Raw genomic sequence first — 17,559 nt, forward strand, 5'->3', positions numbered from 1 at the left:
TGACTTTTTTTCTAATTAATTAAATATATTGTATTGGTTTGTTTTGATTATGCTTGGATTTTTTTTATGTTTTGTTTTTAGCAGAGCCACCAAAATTATCAATTTTTTCTCACGATATATGTTTTGATTTGAGGTTGAATGAACAAAATAAGAAGAATTGATTCTTTTTTGAAGGAAAAAAAAAGGAAAAATATTTATCCATTAGTTGACAGGTTGATTCGACTTATTTTGATTCTTCCAGTTTCGACAACAACTACTGAACGACTTTCTCAGCGATGAAGATTGTTAAAACAAAACTTTGCAATCGGATGAAGGATGATTTTCTTGCAAATTATTTGATTGTCTATATAGTAAAAGAAATTGCTGAAAGATTCACAATTGATATGATAATCGAAGATTTCTATTCTATGAAAGAACGACAAACACAATTAAAATAAATATGTAAGAATCATTCTTTATTATTTTTTACTTTATTTAAAAGTTTATCAAACATAAAATAATACTTCGCTTTAGCTAATGTTTCTTATATACTTTGTATGTTTATATTTGACAGGTATAAAGACCAACAACATTAAAGCGATGGATACATCATGAAGATGAAATTAACTTTATTGCTTTGACTCAATTTGGTATTGTTCCAAACATTTTACCTTATACAAATGTCATTATATGTTTGTAATAAGTTATTTGAATAAAACTAAATTATGATGATTTTTTTTACAATTCATGTACAATAAATTAAAACAAATGTTATATCTTGTTATATTATTTTTGACCACCCCTAACAAATAATCCTAGCTCCGCCCCTTTCTATAGTTATTTTGAATGGAGACCAACTAGCCCCTTTTAAATTTCACAGCCTTTCTATTTCTTTTCTCTATTACACATTTTATTTTATATTTAGTCTAGAAGCCAATGCCAGCTTCTCATTATGGCCTAGAAGTATTTTTCTCCTTGCTCCTCATCCATACCATATAAAACGTAACTCTGGTCATCAGAAACATATCCAGCTTCCTTGAATTTCACCAAGAATTCCTTTACCTTCAAAAATACCTCTTCTCTCCAAGGATGGGACAGGTCACTTGCATAAAAAGGATGAAGGGTTTGGTCAACTTCAATCCAGCTTCTTCCAGTCTCCTCTATCACAGCTTGCCTTCTCCATCATCAACTCGCTCACATTTCTCACATCTTCCATCCTCCTTGCAGAAGCATATAAAGTTGAAGGAAAGACACAGTTCCCAGCATTTTCAGGCTCTATTTCTACCAGATGGCGACCCACAAATTCGTCAAAATTAGTGTTTGAATAGACTCTACAAGCACCTAAAAGCGAACCCCAAATAGCAGCGGTAGGTTCAAAAGGCATCTTTTTTATAAAAGCAAAAGCACTCGGCCAGCACGCCCAAGCAAGTCAACTACACACCCATAATGCTCAATCTCTGCTTCGACCTCATCGTTCCCCTCCACCATCTCATCAAAGATTTCCAGCCCTTTATCTTCCAATCCTCCATGGCTGTAGCCAGATAGAACAGCCAGAAAAGTGACACTGTCAGGTTTGACTTTACTTTCTTCTTCCATCAATTTGAAAAGTTCGAGCACCTGATCTTTCCCACAAGCATTGCATTCCATGAAATAACAGTTCTCTCAGGCATGTTTTTAAAGATCTTTCTTGAGAAGTTAAGGTTTCGACATTTTGAGTGCATATCAATCAGAGAATTCTGTAGATCTACGTACATAAAAGGGCAATTCACATCTAAGCACATGGCTGTGAACTTGTTTGTCATATGATGCAATGTAGAAAGCCCAGAAAGTGCACTTGACGACACGCTAGCGTAGGTAACATAAGCCCTTAATTACGTTTAAGGTTTTCTTTTCTTTCTTTCTTTCTTTTTTGACATCTTATGTTTAAGGTTTACAAATCTTGAAGAGCAGCAAAGTAAAATGGTGCTATTTGAAAGGATAAAATGTGTTCAGCCCTCTAAACTACTGGTTGAAGTGCGATCAGTCCCTAAACAAATTATTAGGAAAACTAGTCCTTGAACAAATTTTGGCATTTAATCACATCCTTTGTTATCTAAAACTATGATCAACTATAAACTTAATAAAAAAAGAGAGGAGGTCTTCGAGTATTATTTATTAGAATATAGTGTTTTAATTTTTTTATTTTTTTATTTAATATTTTTTAAATTTTATTCTTTAATATTAGATTTGTTTTTTATTGAGTTATCACACTCTCGTAACACAGATCACGAGTTTAAGAGGTTGACCCGGTTTGGCAGGTTAACCATGTTAGCTCAGGTTTTTTTTTAATTAACTTTTTTTTTCTAATTTCATCCTTTAATATTGAGTTGTTTGAGAATTAGGCTTCATGATTTATTTTATTTACTTTTATTATGTTATTTTGACCTCATGACTCGGGAATAGTGCTTAAGGGGTTAATCCGAGTAGACTAGGGTTATTTTTTGTATTTTATTTTTAATTGAATTTTTTCTCCAATTTCATTATTCAACACTGGGTCGGTTGAGAATTGAGTTTAATAATCTGTTTTGATTTGATTTCTATAGGTATGTCTTGGTCTCATAATCAAGATCGCTGATTTTGACATTTTAACCACAGTTAAATCGGATTATTTTTTTTATTTTTTTTCCTAAGATATTATTTCGGTCTCATAACCCAAGTCAAGGGTCCTTCAACATTGAATTTTCTTTGTATTGGTTTGTCCCCATCTCATTACTCTGGTTGTGAATTTGACAGGTTAACCGAATTGACTCAGTTTTTTTTTAATTGACTTTTTAAAAAAAATTCATCATTTAATATCGTGTTTAATTAGGAGTTAATTAGGTTTCATGATTTGTTCTGATTTGCTTCCAATATATATATATATATATATATATATATATAAAATTCATGATTAAATTCTTTTTTATTAGAAAACATGTTAACAATATCATTATATTTTTATTAGAAAATATATTTTTAAAAAATTGATTCGTGCAACCCAGGACAATATTTTAGTTACATACTGCAAACAGTGTTTTCTCGAGATGAATCTTCAAAAGATCACCTGCGCCCCAAATGTAGAAAAAAATGGAACTTCACTCCATTGTTTCTATCCAAGAATGACATTGCGGGACGGTCGCTCTCATGGTTTCCTAGCTATATCTTTTGTTTATACAAAGCAGAAAGGAAATTGAGCAAAGAAATGTTATTTAAAGTCGAAAGGTCTGAAATCCAAAGGATTATCCCACAGTTCATTTTGATAGTTAGACCATCTGATATTTACATTCTCAACCTCGATCGAAGCCCTCGATATATTCCATGATGATCCCGGCTGCACCGTGATTAACAACATCCTGGCATCCAGGTCTGTAGTCTACCAACCCACCTGGATAATTTGCCCATCTTCTGCAAGTCAGATTCATGCCACTGAATCTCAGGTTGCTCAGTAGGCCACCTTTAGAACCTAACAAGATGACACCATTTTCAGAATTCGCTGTAAGGTTGATGAATGGTAGGTTAGATATTACCCTCTTTGGAAACTCAGTATCGCAGGTTGTCACATAAATAATAGGCTCTGCTCTCCCCACCATGACGGATCATAGTATCTTGTGCTAATGATTATGTTTGAGAAGGAGATGTCACTTACATTTCCTGCAAAATAATTGGCAATCCTGTAATTAAGAGTTAGAATAACTAACAATCCAGCAACGTTCCTCATTTGTTACCGAAAATCATCTTGACAAACAGGCTTTGCAGTTGAGCTTTCATCTGTCAAGTGTCAACAGGACAGTACTTCATTGAAGCTCATAATTTAGGTGGCCATCAAATGTTGGGATTGTCACATCAACTAGGCACAGCTCACTTGAGATATAGCAGGGGTAAATTCAAATTATGAATTCTGGGGCCGAAATCCTCAGACAACAATATTTCACCATCAAGGATAAGGGTATGACTATGATCAGTATTGTTAATTGAACTCAGGTCCCAATTGGAGCCAAACATAGCTAGTGTCTCAGTCCATTTCATTCGCGGCCATGATTACACATTTGGTAGACAGAAAGACGTCATCCACTCCATATAGCATACCTGACAAACCAGTCAAAAATCTAAACTAGCACGCAATACATAGTGCAGAACAATAATCAAACTCACCAAAGATTACCGTTTCAACTACTGGTTGATCACATATAGCCGATCAGCGTAGGTTTTCCTTTCCTTGGAGAACATATTCTCCTCAAAATGATCACTTTATCAACTTTAAGAAGTCCAGGCGTACCAAAAGGATTTTCCATATCTACATCCTACGAGAATGGAATCCTTGTATAATAAAAAGTCTACTTTTCTTAAGATAAAAGGATGGAAAATACAAAAATAGTGGCAGCAAGGTAACTATGAAAAATGAGCATGGCGTGTTGACTATAACAAAATAATCCTCCAGCATATTGCAAGATGAGCCTCTAACATATTTTCAAAATTCAAGAAGTGTAAGATATTCAACATATTGACAGATGATCCTCTAATATATATTGAAAATACTGTAATGTAAGTCCAAGCGATCCATGGCATTTTCTTTTATATGGGAGAGTATTATAGTATGAAAGAGAGATTGTCTTCTCTTTTACTAGAGTAATTTGATATCGAAACCTTGCCGTTTATACATCCAATGAACCCAAGAAGACATGGCCTTTACTTATCTCCCAAGCAAGCTCCAGTGGAATTCCAACTCACCGTCGACACATTCTTTCTTTCGTTAAACCTCTTCACAAACTTCAATCATTGACCATCAACAACCCTACCTCTAACTTCTTCTTTTTAACGAAATATGAAAAATTTATTAATCATTTGTTGTAATCATTAAGAAACTGCTCAAAACACACGGAAGAAAACCTTCTACATACATTGAAAATATCATTGAATTAGTCTGTGCATAATATTTTTTTTCTTTTTTTAATCCAAGTGATGGTATTGTAAAAATTTAACTCCAGAACTCATCGCTTTGTAAAAGCATTCCTTTGGGATCTTTTGTTGTTTTCTTTAGCTTTCCTTTCTACTAATAACTCTTTGGGGTTGTTTTTGTCTATACGCAGCTTTTTTTTTTCAAAAAAAAAAATTAATAAACAATTATAAACATGACTTTTCAAAATGTTTTTAATTTGAAAATATATTAAAATAATATATTTTTTTATTCTTTAAGATTCATTTTTAATATCAACATGTTAAAACAAAAAAAAATAATTTAAAACAAAAAAAATAATCAGAAAATGATGAAACAATGGTTGGTTCGGCCGCTGCTCCAAACATTCCATAAAATCATGAACCGAAGTGTTTGCTTCTTCGAGTTCTGATTTTTGGGGCTGGTAAACTAACTCAAATGGATCCTGAAACTTGCAGCGTGAAAACCTTACAAAGAGAAGAATTTAGGAGGAGGAAAATTAAGATGCGGTAAAAGGTGGCGGCTTTCATAATAGTTAACCGATAATTGTTCGTTTCTACAATATGAATCACCAATCATCTCGTATATGAAGCATTGGATTGAATGACTCTCAAATGAGTTAGTATAAATATATGTATGTGGTAAATCGTATATAGATTTATAACTATACAAGAGATACGAGCTGAAATTTCTCATCCCCAGCTAGAGAATTCTGGATTTCCAACTGACTGGTAAACTGAAGACATGGAAAACCAGATTAAATGTTTGAGGCCTCCTTTCCATTTCCTGCTAACTGCTAATATTGATATATACAGTACTAGCTACTGGTGGAGCTTCATTCTGCCTTCCATTTTCAATTGATTGGAGTGCAGAGATGCTGCATCACAACGACAATTTAAGTCAAGTTTCAATCTATTCATGTTTGAAACAAAAAGGAGTGACCTAATAACTTTTCCACCTTATAAAGAACTGAGAAATGTTAATGATCATAGACACCAGATTCCACCGTCCATGTTTTAACAGTCGCCATGGCTTTTGAAGTAATACGAGCAAAGCTAGAAGCCAGCAATCAAATTCCCTTGCCAGTTTTAACATCCAAACATAAAATGCTCTTCCATTTCATGTATGCTTCAAATCTTAATAAATAAACATTTTTAAAAATTGGAAAAATTACTTGCATGAATTACCTTTTCTATGATATGATCTTTTATTAAACAGTGCTCATTTTCTTCTTAATGTTGGGGGGGGGGGGGGGGGGGGCTTTTCTATTCATAAGATAGGCAGACGTCATGAGATAATGAGGGACGTTGGTTTCTTTCATTCTTTTGTTTTTTTCCTGACAAAATATATAAAAGAATAAACTAGCATGTAATCTACCTGAATTTGCTGAAGAGTCGTAACTTAAAAGAGAGTTCTCGGGAGTAATGAAGTTATGGCTGTCTTCTTCTCTTCCCCAAATTGGCTGGTGAAGCGCATCAAACTGCCAGTGCTGTTGGAACTGGTGTCTGTTTCCATTGACTTCGGCTTCTGGCCACATCAGAGGCATTACCATGCCGGGGAAGTTACTGTCAATTAGAGATCCACTCTGCAAGTTTAGAAGGAGCAGCAAATTAGCTAATTCATATACATTTTTACTGCATAAACTTGTGAAGATTATGAAGTAAATGAATTATAATTACCAAGGAAATGTTTTTATCAAGGAAATAATTTAAATGAAACATCAGGATTTCATTTAAATTACAGATCATGGCATGAAATGCCACAGTGCTTGGGAAAATTCAGTGATTTCAAATGTACAGGGTAAATCAGCAATGCCATAATTAAACATAATCAACAAATACAATAGGCAAGGTAAAGTGTACTTTCTTCGGAGATATAATTGAATTGGACCTTAGACCAACCGTTCCAGAACAACTCCACAGTTGAAGGTAAAAATTTATGTAGATGGAATGGAATGGCATGGCATGGCATGGCCCAAATTTGACCCAACGCTTTGCACGTAATAGTGAAGGAAAACTGTCCTATCAGGAAACAGATGTAAATTTATTGTGATGACTGTATCATAATTACAAAAGCTTACTTTTTTGTTTCCATCTACCTAATAAAGCACCGGCAAAATGCTAATAAAATAGACATAACAAGTACGCACTGAAAATCTAGAAATCCAATAGAAGTAGAAGTGTTTCAAGGTGGTGAACAGCTGATGCACCAGAGCAGATTTGTGAAGGGTATATAGAAATAGCTCAACCAGCATGCAGCTACACAAGGTATAAACTTTTGCTGTGCTATGGCACGAAACCCAGGAGGAAAAATAGAAAGGCAAAAACCGATACTTACTTCTGCAGCCAACATGCTGTCGAGATTGAAATCAATTCTTGGGTTAACTGCTGCAAGTCTCATTGATAAGAACTGGAACCAAAGACAACCAGAATAAGATCATGGCATTGAATTATGGAAGTAGGTAAGCTTTCTAACATACACAGAGATGATACGAGCTTGACAATTCTAGAAGCTTTGCATCTATACACAGAGATGATACAAAAAATGGCATCCAAAAAAATCAACAAATCTAGTGGTCTAGAATTATAGATGTTGCAGCTCCTCAATGAGAGGGCACATCAGGTGGTCGAATGTGACATCCTTCTCCCATTACCCAGTGGTCTAAGTAAAATAGGGAAACCCCCATCTACCTTCAAAAACTGGAATCACCCTTTCCTATCCTGTTAAGATTATTTTAACACCTGCCCAACCCACCCAAGAACAGTTGATCTAACTGCTGCTGTTTACGAATCCTAATATTCCCCACCCCCAAAACCAAAAAAATAAAAGGAAGAAATTTTCACCTCCACTTGACATTGCAGGGACTGCACATGGTTGATAATTTCATCCAAAACCAATGCTGTACCAGAAATCTGCAGAGAAAGATAACTTTCAATAGCTAAGACAAGTTGTAATTTAAAGAGGGAGCAAGTTGCAATAATCCAGGGGCAGCTAGTTAGAGATAATATCAAGTAAATAATTCGATGAGATCAAAGCAAAGAAGACATGCATGTATATAACCAGACAGGTGAGATATATATATATGTTTGCTTACAGAGACCACCATGCTAGTTATTTATGATGACACTAATATTATTTGTATATACAAAAGGATTGGGCTTCATTTTTTACTCTTTCCACTTTAAATTGAAAAGCAATCCTAGTTAAAAAAACAATGATCAAATACAAGCATAACAAGCCAATAATCAATCTGCAGATAAGAAAGCACTAGACATATTTTTGCTGGCAGCATTACATGGGTGTAACTTTGAAGAACTTTCAACTCGGTAGTATTAATACTTACACCATGAATTACAGAAACGATATGGCAGCAACATCTAGCAAGAAAGAGACAACTTGATCAAAAGTTAAGGTTGAACGTACACTGATTAATCCGCACTCTCTTAGGACAACATATTCAGTACTTGAAGAAATTTTGGTGAAGCCCACAAGAGCCCCTTATAAACTGCTTAGGTGCATGTGGATCATAACATGAACTTTAGGATTCAATAAATAATTCGTGTAGAGAAGACACAAAAGGGGCATGCCAGTTATGGCCTTTTGCTCAGTTAATCTCAGTTAGAGTCGAAGCGCATTTACATAATACATATGGTCCCAAAACTAATTTATGGTTTCAATTTCACGTAATAGCCTCTTATGCTGTACGTGCTCACTTTATAAGAGAAACGCAAACGGAAGCAACATGCATGAGAAGCATCTACAGCGCAGTCAATTTGACAATTAAACTTCTGTTACTTTCTGAAACTTCAGAAAATCACAATTAGTGGTCCCTGGAGGGAGGGTTATCACTGATTATTGTAATCTATACGTGGTCAAAATCACTTTATTCAGACAGGAAGCAAAATATATCCATGTTGTAATTCCTTTTATCAGGAGCTAGATGGGAAAAAAGAAAAAAAAACCCGTCTATTCTTTGTTTTAACAAATTATATGGGTTTGATTATCAACAATCACATCATGTCTCTTTGCAGTTAGGTCTAGAAAATTAGGCCCATAAACTTCTCTCATGGAAGCCTTTTGTCATTTTTTTCATCGTCCATCAAAGATGGATACCAAACTTGTAAGATAAGTTGGTGCCATTCACCTTTCAAACTGGAGCCAGATTTTCTTATGTCCAAGGAGATGGGACCCAATCAATATATACAGCAAGAATATTAACTGTTTCAAGGCACCTCCAGCTAGTTTCCACACAATAAATTTCTGGTCTAATCCCATAAGGGTATTCCTGTCATTTCCATGAACTTTAAGGTCAATCTTTGAGAAAACTTTAAAGGGTCCTGTGGATCAATTTATTGGAACACGGCAATATTTCTACCGAATCACGGTCCCAGAATTTATGAAATGACCAAACTATCCTCGAAAGGAACCTCTGACAAACAAAAAGTGGGTAAAAAACAAAAGGAAAACCACTAAAAATAGATAAATTTACAAAAATGCCACCATGAAACCCAGATGACACTTTTCTTGGTGCAAAAGCAAGGACAACTTTTTCTTATGTAAAAAGGTGACAATGACAAACCCACCTTAAATTAACACACATAATCCAAAATCCAAAACCCGCTTTTAAGGTAATCATAATTAAAACAAATCACAATCAAATGACGATTAATTAAAAAGACAAAAAACCTAAATCATTACCATATCTTGCTAACTAACCTTATTGCAGCCTGGGACCAGTTCTTGTAATAACTTCATTCTTTGATTAATCTTCTCTCTCCTCGCCTAGAAAAATAAAATTAGCACATCAATTAATTACCAATTAATCAACTTCTTAATAATAATCAAATTAGACAAAATTAAATCAAATTACTCTTTCTGCTAAGCTATGGCTATCTGTTGCTTGTCCCCGCCGAGCTCGAACATGAACGTAAGGCAGCATGTCTTCTTCTTGTTGAGAACTCTCAGTTTTGCTCTTCTTTGATGCTGCTTTAACCTAATTTCACAACAATTGATCTCAATTCAACACATCATTCACTAATTTGCCGCAAATCTTAAGATTCCCTCGAAGAAACCCTAATCTTTACCTTCTTCTCTCGTTCCTTTCTCTTCGAGGACGGCCTTGCATTTGGCGCCGAATTATCCACGGTTGGATCAGAGACCAACGGATGAGATGAATCAAGGTAAGACCCCGTCTCTAATGGCTCACACTTAACGGCTGATGCTTTCTCGACATCCTTCGAGCTCGAGTTTGACGGAACGGGGCTGGAATCCGTTGAATTACTACCGCCATTAAAAACGGAGAATATGGCGGAAGTGTTTGAGGGAAAAGTCAAGTTCGGGTACTGTTTTTGACCCGAGTCCGAATGAAGCAACTCCACGGCTTGGTTAGCTGGTAATTCTAGTAAAGCAATGAAAGAACTCGCGTTTTCTGATGGCGCAGTGATTAAGTGACGGATATCTTCACCGAGTTGGAAGGAATCCAGTCCGGTTTCGTCAAGCTCGGGTCCGGATCTAGCTCCGGATGCGGTCGTAAGATCCATTTCCTTAATTTAATTTAAGAAGGTCAGTTTATAGAGAGACAGAGGGTCAAATGATGGAGTGCTCGGTTTTCTGTTATGAGTTGTGTTGTGGCGTGTTTGGTTTCAGAGTATAAAGAGAGTTTTTGATTATTTGAAGGGAGAAAGAAGCAACGTTGGTGTTGTGGAGGGTGAGTGATTAAGCTTTAAATAAATAAATGGGAATTTCTAGAGAGAGAGTGAGTGAGGGTGTTTATAGAGATAGAGAGAGAGAGGGGTTGTGTCGATGGGGAGTGTACAGTTCTTAACGGTACACTTCGATTTGGTGAAGAGGAAAATAGACTGGAGGCCTTGGGACCCACTGGAAATTCACTGTAGGAGTATCAACTCCTTGTCAAAAAGGAAGATTAAAAGGGATGGCTCGGGACTTGAGAATTGATAGCGTAGAGGGTCAACTATCTTATAGAGTACTCTAGACTGTACAATCTCGGTAAATTCTTGAATTTAAATAAAATAATAAAAACTATTAATATTAAATGAAAAACATAACTCATCGTAATTATAATTTAGTTCTTCTTCCTTCTACCCTTCCTACTTTTTTAAAATTACAGTTTATATTTTAAATTTTACTGCGCATAACAGTTTACAGCATAGATGATTTTATAGTTTGGTTTATTTTATATTCATCAATAATATAAACTGTAATTTTTCATAACATAAAATATAAGCATAAAAACAACTAAATTATATAATAATAGAAATAATTATCAGATTTTATTATTATCATTTTAATTGATATATGATTTTAGATTTTTTAGTTGAATTTTTGTGCTAGTAGTTTATTTATACAAAGGTTAAATGAGTTTTGGGAAGACTTCTAGGTTTGTTATTTATATAACACTCATGCCCTTCTTTCAATTTTTAAGTTTAGTTACTCGAACAGCTTGCCTTATCATGATTCCAAAATAAATAAAAGATTAAAATTTTCTAAATATTGTGTTTGTTAATGGTTATAATACTTTTAGATTCAGCTTATTAAATATTTTTCACAGAAATCAAAATTCTAAAAAAATATTATATATTTATAAGAAATTTAAATAATATAAAAAATCAAACTTGTTAAGATGATTTTGTATTTAAAGTTGCAATATAGTGGATTTAAGTAATCAAATTTAGATCATTTTTGTTTTTGCATTTCAAATGTATTTTTGAAAAAATTTGAAAGTTATTTTAAATTAATATTTTTTTAGTATTTTCATATCAATTTAATGAACTAAATCTAGATCAACACATGATTACCATCTCGAGACATATAAAATGAAGACAGTGGGAATAGAGAATATATGTGTCCATTTTTTTCAGGTTTTTAAAATGTAAAAAATTTCTTCAAAACTGTTGTCATTACAAATTTATTTTAAGTCTTCATTTACCTAAATATATTTCTATTTTTTATATATATTTTCATTATATTATAAGATATTAACCAAAAGCAATCTAGTTAATTACTAGTTATTTGACTCGTGCTTTGTCGTGTGTCATACATTTTTTTTTCAAAAAAATCTGGGTATACAGGTTTTCTCGACATATTTTTTTACATAAAAAAATTTTAAATTTTAAATCAAAAGGCTCGTGCTAGGATTTAATTAAATAAATCAATAACTATATATGTAAGTAAAATGAAAAAAAAAATCGTTAACAACAACTAAAGGTAAAACTATAAAATTTGAGAGATAGTTGTAGACCAAAATATTTGGTCTTGTAACATGAAAAAATTATTCGAATGTAGTAACTAGATTTTTTTATTAAAGCTAATATTTCATTAAAATCAAATAATAATAGAAATAGACACACATGAAAATGATTGGATAAAATAAAATGAAAAATATAATGCAAAGTTGCACATATTATAAATATTATCTAAAAATAAATATTTTGTATTTTTTAAAATAAAGTTCATCCTTATAAAACAAAAACAAAAATAGATGAATCGGAATAACATATTTAAAAATTAAATAAACACAAAATAAAATTTTAAAAAAAACTCTATTAAAAAAAAATGTGGCTCTGGTCACGAGCCATGGATAAACTGGTAAAAAATAAATTGAAGATAACCACATAATCATTTAAAAAAAAAATATAATGTCAAACGATGAAATAAAAAAAAAAAGCCAAAAAAATGTTGTCCCGTGTTAAGTTTTTCAAACTTGTGACTCGGGTCATTAAATTAGAAGCATAATAAATTAAAAATTACGAAGCTCAATCTCCAACAAATCAATTACTGAAGGATAAAACTGAAAAAAAATCAATAATAAAAAAGAATCTAAAATAAATAATTGTAATTAAAAGAATGATGCTTGAGAAAAACACCAGCACCCTTTTATTTTAACAAATAATTATTGAGTGTGAAATGTCCAAAATGCCCTTCATGATTTTGGAATTAACAAAAAAAAAACCATGTAAAAAGACAAAAACTAACCTTGAAGACATGCCTTAATTTTTTATGATTATAAGAGAAGTTTAAAAAAAAAAAAAAAAGATAAAAATATCACTAGTAAGAATATCTATTTTTTTAGATTTCAGAGATAAATCGGTCATTTTACTGTTTTATTTTTTTTAAACGTTGATTTTCAGAGTATTTTTGCTGCCCTCTTTATTGTTTCTGTTAATTTTCATTCATTGCAGAGCTCTTTGTTGCTCTAGTCCTTGATGCTTGAGAATCATGGTCTGATGAAAGATCTTGGCACGTACAACCCTTGTTTCTGTGTTTTAATAGGCTTGACAGGAGCTTCTCTAAAAGTTAAAACGCAAGAAAGTGGGGAGAGAGAGTGTGGGCCGCAAGTTACTGTAGAGGTCCAGTTAGGCGGGGACCGGAAACGAACCAAAGCCCGACAAGGTTTTTGTTTGTTGAAGATGACCTGTCCTTATCTTGCATTCATAGGCAACACGGTTTGTGGTGGATCTCTGCTTTCTCTCTGTTTAGTCCTCTTACAATCTTTTATTTTAATATCCTCCTCTAATCTCTATCGATGCAATTAGGGGTGAGCACTAATCAAGAAAAAACCTTAATTACCCAAACTATATGAATCAATTCTTGTAGTAAATTCTTAAAAAAGGATAATCTGGTAGAAAGAAAAAAACAGGTTACTTGAATTACTCAAATTATAGTTTTGTTTATTTATATACTTATTTATTATAATTGTTTCAAATAATGGGCTTCTAGTTTTCTTTACACCTAATATTGCATGGTCGAAAATCTTCTAGGGCCTAATTTTATATAGTTATTTAAATTCTTAAAGGAATTTTGGATAAAAAAAATTAATCAGAGTAGTGAAATTAACTCCGAATTGCAAACTACTGGAAATATAATTCAAATAAAATACAATTTAGAGAATTAAAAGACTATTTCGGGTCTAAGATTTTGACAAAAAGAAGAATAATTAAAAAATCTTCAAGATGACCCTTTTTCCGAGTTATTCAAATACTAACCCCTAATTGCAATCATTCCCTGCCAAATCATCATGTTGTTAGGTTCATGATGGTAATGTTATGTGTGTATTAAAATTAGCACAATCTTTGATGATAATTGGGGGATGAAATTAGAAAAATAAAGATCAAATTGTTACATAAATAGGAAATAGGGGGATGAAATTGGAAAAAAAAAGATAGTAAGAAGACAAATCAGGAAGCAATTGATAATGAAGGGACCAAATAATGGTTCATTAAACAAATACTTTCATCAAATACTAAACAGACCCCGACTCTACTGTAATAGTTCTCTAATTATTGGCTGTTAACAATTTTAAGATGTAAGCAATTTTAACGTAGACTTGCTTTTCTAAATTGGTTTTATTGAAAAAAATATTTCAAATATTTTCAAGTTAAAATTCTTTTTATAACTTTTTTTTATCAAGCTTTCAGCTAATAGAAAAATTTGAGGAAAAAACTTGTTTATTTATTAATTTGTTTGATAATAAGGATATTTTAAGTCTAACTTGCATATCAACAAAGACCAAATCTTTTATGGGTATTTTATCATAATTCATATTAGATATTTTATCAAATTAGCATAGTTTAATAAAAAAATTTGGAAAATAACACAGAAAAATAATATTTTGAAAAAAGCATAGTTTTCTAACTTTTTTAAAAAACTTTTTAAAAATGTGTTATTTACTCTTAATTTTTTTTCAAATTGTGTTAGTTTTTTTAAAAATTCATCTTTTATTGGATGATTTTAATTACTTGTCTCCTGTGTTTTAAAAAAAATGTAAATTTTTATTTGAAGTAAATTTTTTATATTTTTAAATTGTTTTGATATATTAATATTAAAAATAATTTTTAAAAAATAAAAAAAATATTATTTTAATATATTTTTTTAAAAAATCATTTAAAAAAAATTACTACAGCACTGCTATCATGATTGATAGTTGAGAAAAGCAGTTGTCACGTCAATTTTGCGTACCCCCATTATATAATGACTGGATAATTGAATTTGGGACTCGTACGTGATGATTTCCAGGATGTAAATATTTATGTTATAATTAGAACATCGTGTTTTTTTTCAAACTAATTTTATTCTTTAAGCTTATTATTAATAGCTACATCAATCAAGAAGAAAAAAATTTAAAAGCATTCTTGATAAAAATTTAGAATCAAGTTTTGTAATTTTAAATTCTGATTGTTAATATGATGATCATTGAAAGCTTATATGATCCTTAACTTCAGGATCCGTGTGATTAATTAAGGTGCACGCAAAGTACTGATCCGGACACCCACATTAATAAAAAAAATAAAATTTAAAAGCATAGCAACTATGAATATTTGCTACACGAGTCCATTTTAAAAAAGAGATATGTGATAAAAGAAAGAAACTATATTTGAATCCATAAAAAAAGATAAAGATATTTTAATCTAGGTTCAAAAATATTTTTTTTATATTATTTGTGTCTATCCCTCTTATAAAATATTAATAATTACCCAGAATCACTCTTAGACTTTTTATTAAAAAACGATTCACCAAAACTTGGAGCTATGAAATTAAGGAGGTAGAGGTAGCCATTAAATTATACCCATTAATTTCGCCACAGAAAAATAAAATAAGAATAAAAACTGAATTCACATCTCTAGTCTAGTTCAATAAATAGACTCTATCCTCCAAAGGCAATCCCATGATTATCATATTCTAACGGTCTATCTAATATTCAACGAAAGAAAAATTCAATCTTACTATGAGAAAATTGATTAAAAAATACTTTAATTGTTAGAAATAAAAACAATTTTTTTTATTCCAATTTAAACGTTGATCGAAGAGACGTCGGAATCCCCTAAAAAATTAATTGAGAATTTTTATTTTTTTTGTAACAATAACTTGAAAGAGGCAAGCTAGCAATTCCATGGAAGAAATGATAGGATGTTAGTTGACACATCGTATCAACCAGCATCCATGGCCATGATGAATCAATTGCTGAAAAATAAAGTTTCAAGGATTTGATAGTTCCACATCCGAATCATTTTATGCCTAGCTAATTAAGTATGTTTGCTCGAGAGGGATCATAAGTACTCAAGAAGGGCCTCTCGACATTCATGGTTGTGTTGGATTTTACTTGAATTAATAAAAGCCCTTGTATTAGTTATAACCCTATTGCTAATTATAATTAATTAGGCTTGATTTTCGTACAGGGTTTGTCTAATTATTAGATGTGGGAAATTACGTTCAATAGATTTAAATCAAATGTAATTAAAAAAACAAATAATTCATTGTACTTGAGATTGCATTAAGAGGACCATTCTGCAGCTTTCCATGGCCTCCTATGCAATCTGATTATGATGCTCCATGAGCTAGCTATCCAGGGCTCAGACCAGGGGTTTAACTTTAGCCTTGGAGGGGCAATATATATGTGCCTGGTCATGATATAATTTCATGGCTGATCATAAACTGGGAACTTGGGAAGGAAACACATAATCACAGCAAGAAAATATGGAGACACGGTAATCAATTAGGACAGATCATATGTTTTTATGAGAGCAAGAGCAGCCGTACTATACACATAGCATCTGAAGCAGGAGCTAGCATTTTCCTTTTCTTTTGCTTGGTCTTTTTCATGTCCTGCTTGAGCTGTTAACATCGTTGAAGCTTTCTGAAATCATAGAGAAAGCCACTCTAGACTCTCTTACAGCGTTAAAACAAGTAAATTTCTAAGTCCAAATTGGACAGTTCAATGTCTTGGCAGGAGAAAAGGAAGTAGATATTAGTGATTAATTACACGTCTCAAACTTAGATAAAAAATAAATAAAAAAAATACTAATGTTCTGTGAACCATAGAGCTTGATCTCGTGAATAATAATCACAATAATACTGTATTTTTGTTTTTCATAGAGGAAAAGACTCCCTAGAGGTACCATAGTAACTACATCTACAGATCATATTTCAATTTATTATTTAAATTAGAAGATAAAATATGAACTGTTAAACTTATGTGTTACGAGATGTGAGCTCGTCTAGAATGATTATGGGTCTAGGAGAGCCAGCTTATAGTTTACGAGGTGTGAACTTGTCCTGAATGATTCTTGGCTTAGAAAGGGGCTGTGAGCTTTTCATTACAGGCTAGCTAGACTTGCTCGGCGGCTCATGCAATCCTGCAAGCCAAGTTTCATATACACATAGGAAGGCCTCCCGTGCTTAAGTTAGAGAGGTGGAAAAAGAAGGTGTGTTTGAAATATGAGAAATTAATTAAATAAAATAAATCACGAGAAGTTTATTAATCAAATAACACAATATGTTTCTTTGTTTGGTTTTTTCACGGCCCCCTTTACATTGCTTCCCTTTTGCATTTAAAATTTATGTGTACGGTAATAGATATTTTTTTAAAAAAAATTGTTTGGAAATATATTAAAATAATTATTTATTTATTTTTTAAAAATTATTTTTAACACCAGCACATTAAAATAATATAAAAATATTAACTTAAAATAAAAAAAAATACATTTAAAAAATAATAATTTTAAAATATAGAAACAATTATTGAGACATTACATGTCTATTCTTACAGTCGAGGTACTCGTTGAGGGTCTATCATCTCAGGAAGATGTCGAGGAGTGGTATTGTTTTGAGTTTTT

General features: G+C 32.1%; 1 protein-coding gene across 1 annotated transcript; it reads right to left on the reverse strand.

Annotated features, from left to right (window-relative positions):
* Nucleotides 1–5,435: 5,435 nt before the first annotated feature.
* Nucleotides 5,436–10,771, reverse strand: LOC18099855 (transcription factor bHLH48). Its single transcript, XM_024602637.2, has 7 exons — nucleotides 10,015–10,771; nucleotides 9,801–9,923; nucleotides 9,647–9,712; nucleotides 7,774–7,842; nucleotides 7,268–7,339; nucleotides 6,308–6,515; nucleotides 5,436–5,807 (listed from the first exon to the last, which is right to left on the reverse strand). The coding sequence occupies exons 1-7, from the start codon at nucleotides 10,468–10,470 to the stop codon at nucleotides 5,752–5,754; spliced, it is 1,050 nt and encodes a 349-aa protein (XP_024458405.2). The 5' UTR covers nucleotides 10,471–10,771; the 3' UTR covers nucleotides 5,436–5,751.
* Between the last annotated feature and the right edge of the window lie 6,788 nt (nucleotides 10,772–17,559).

This window comes from Populus trichocarpa, chromosome 6, assembly GCF_000002775.5.
Source record: "Populus trichocarpa isolate Nisqually-1 chromosome 6, P.trichocarpa_v4.1, whole genome shotgun sequence".
NCBI lineage: Eukaryota > Viridiplantae > Streptophyta > Magnoliopsida > Malpighiales > Salicaceae > Populus > Populus trichocarpa.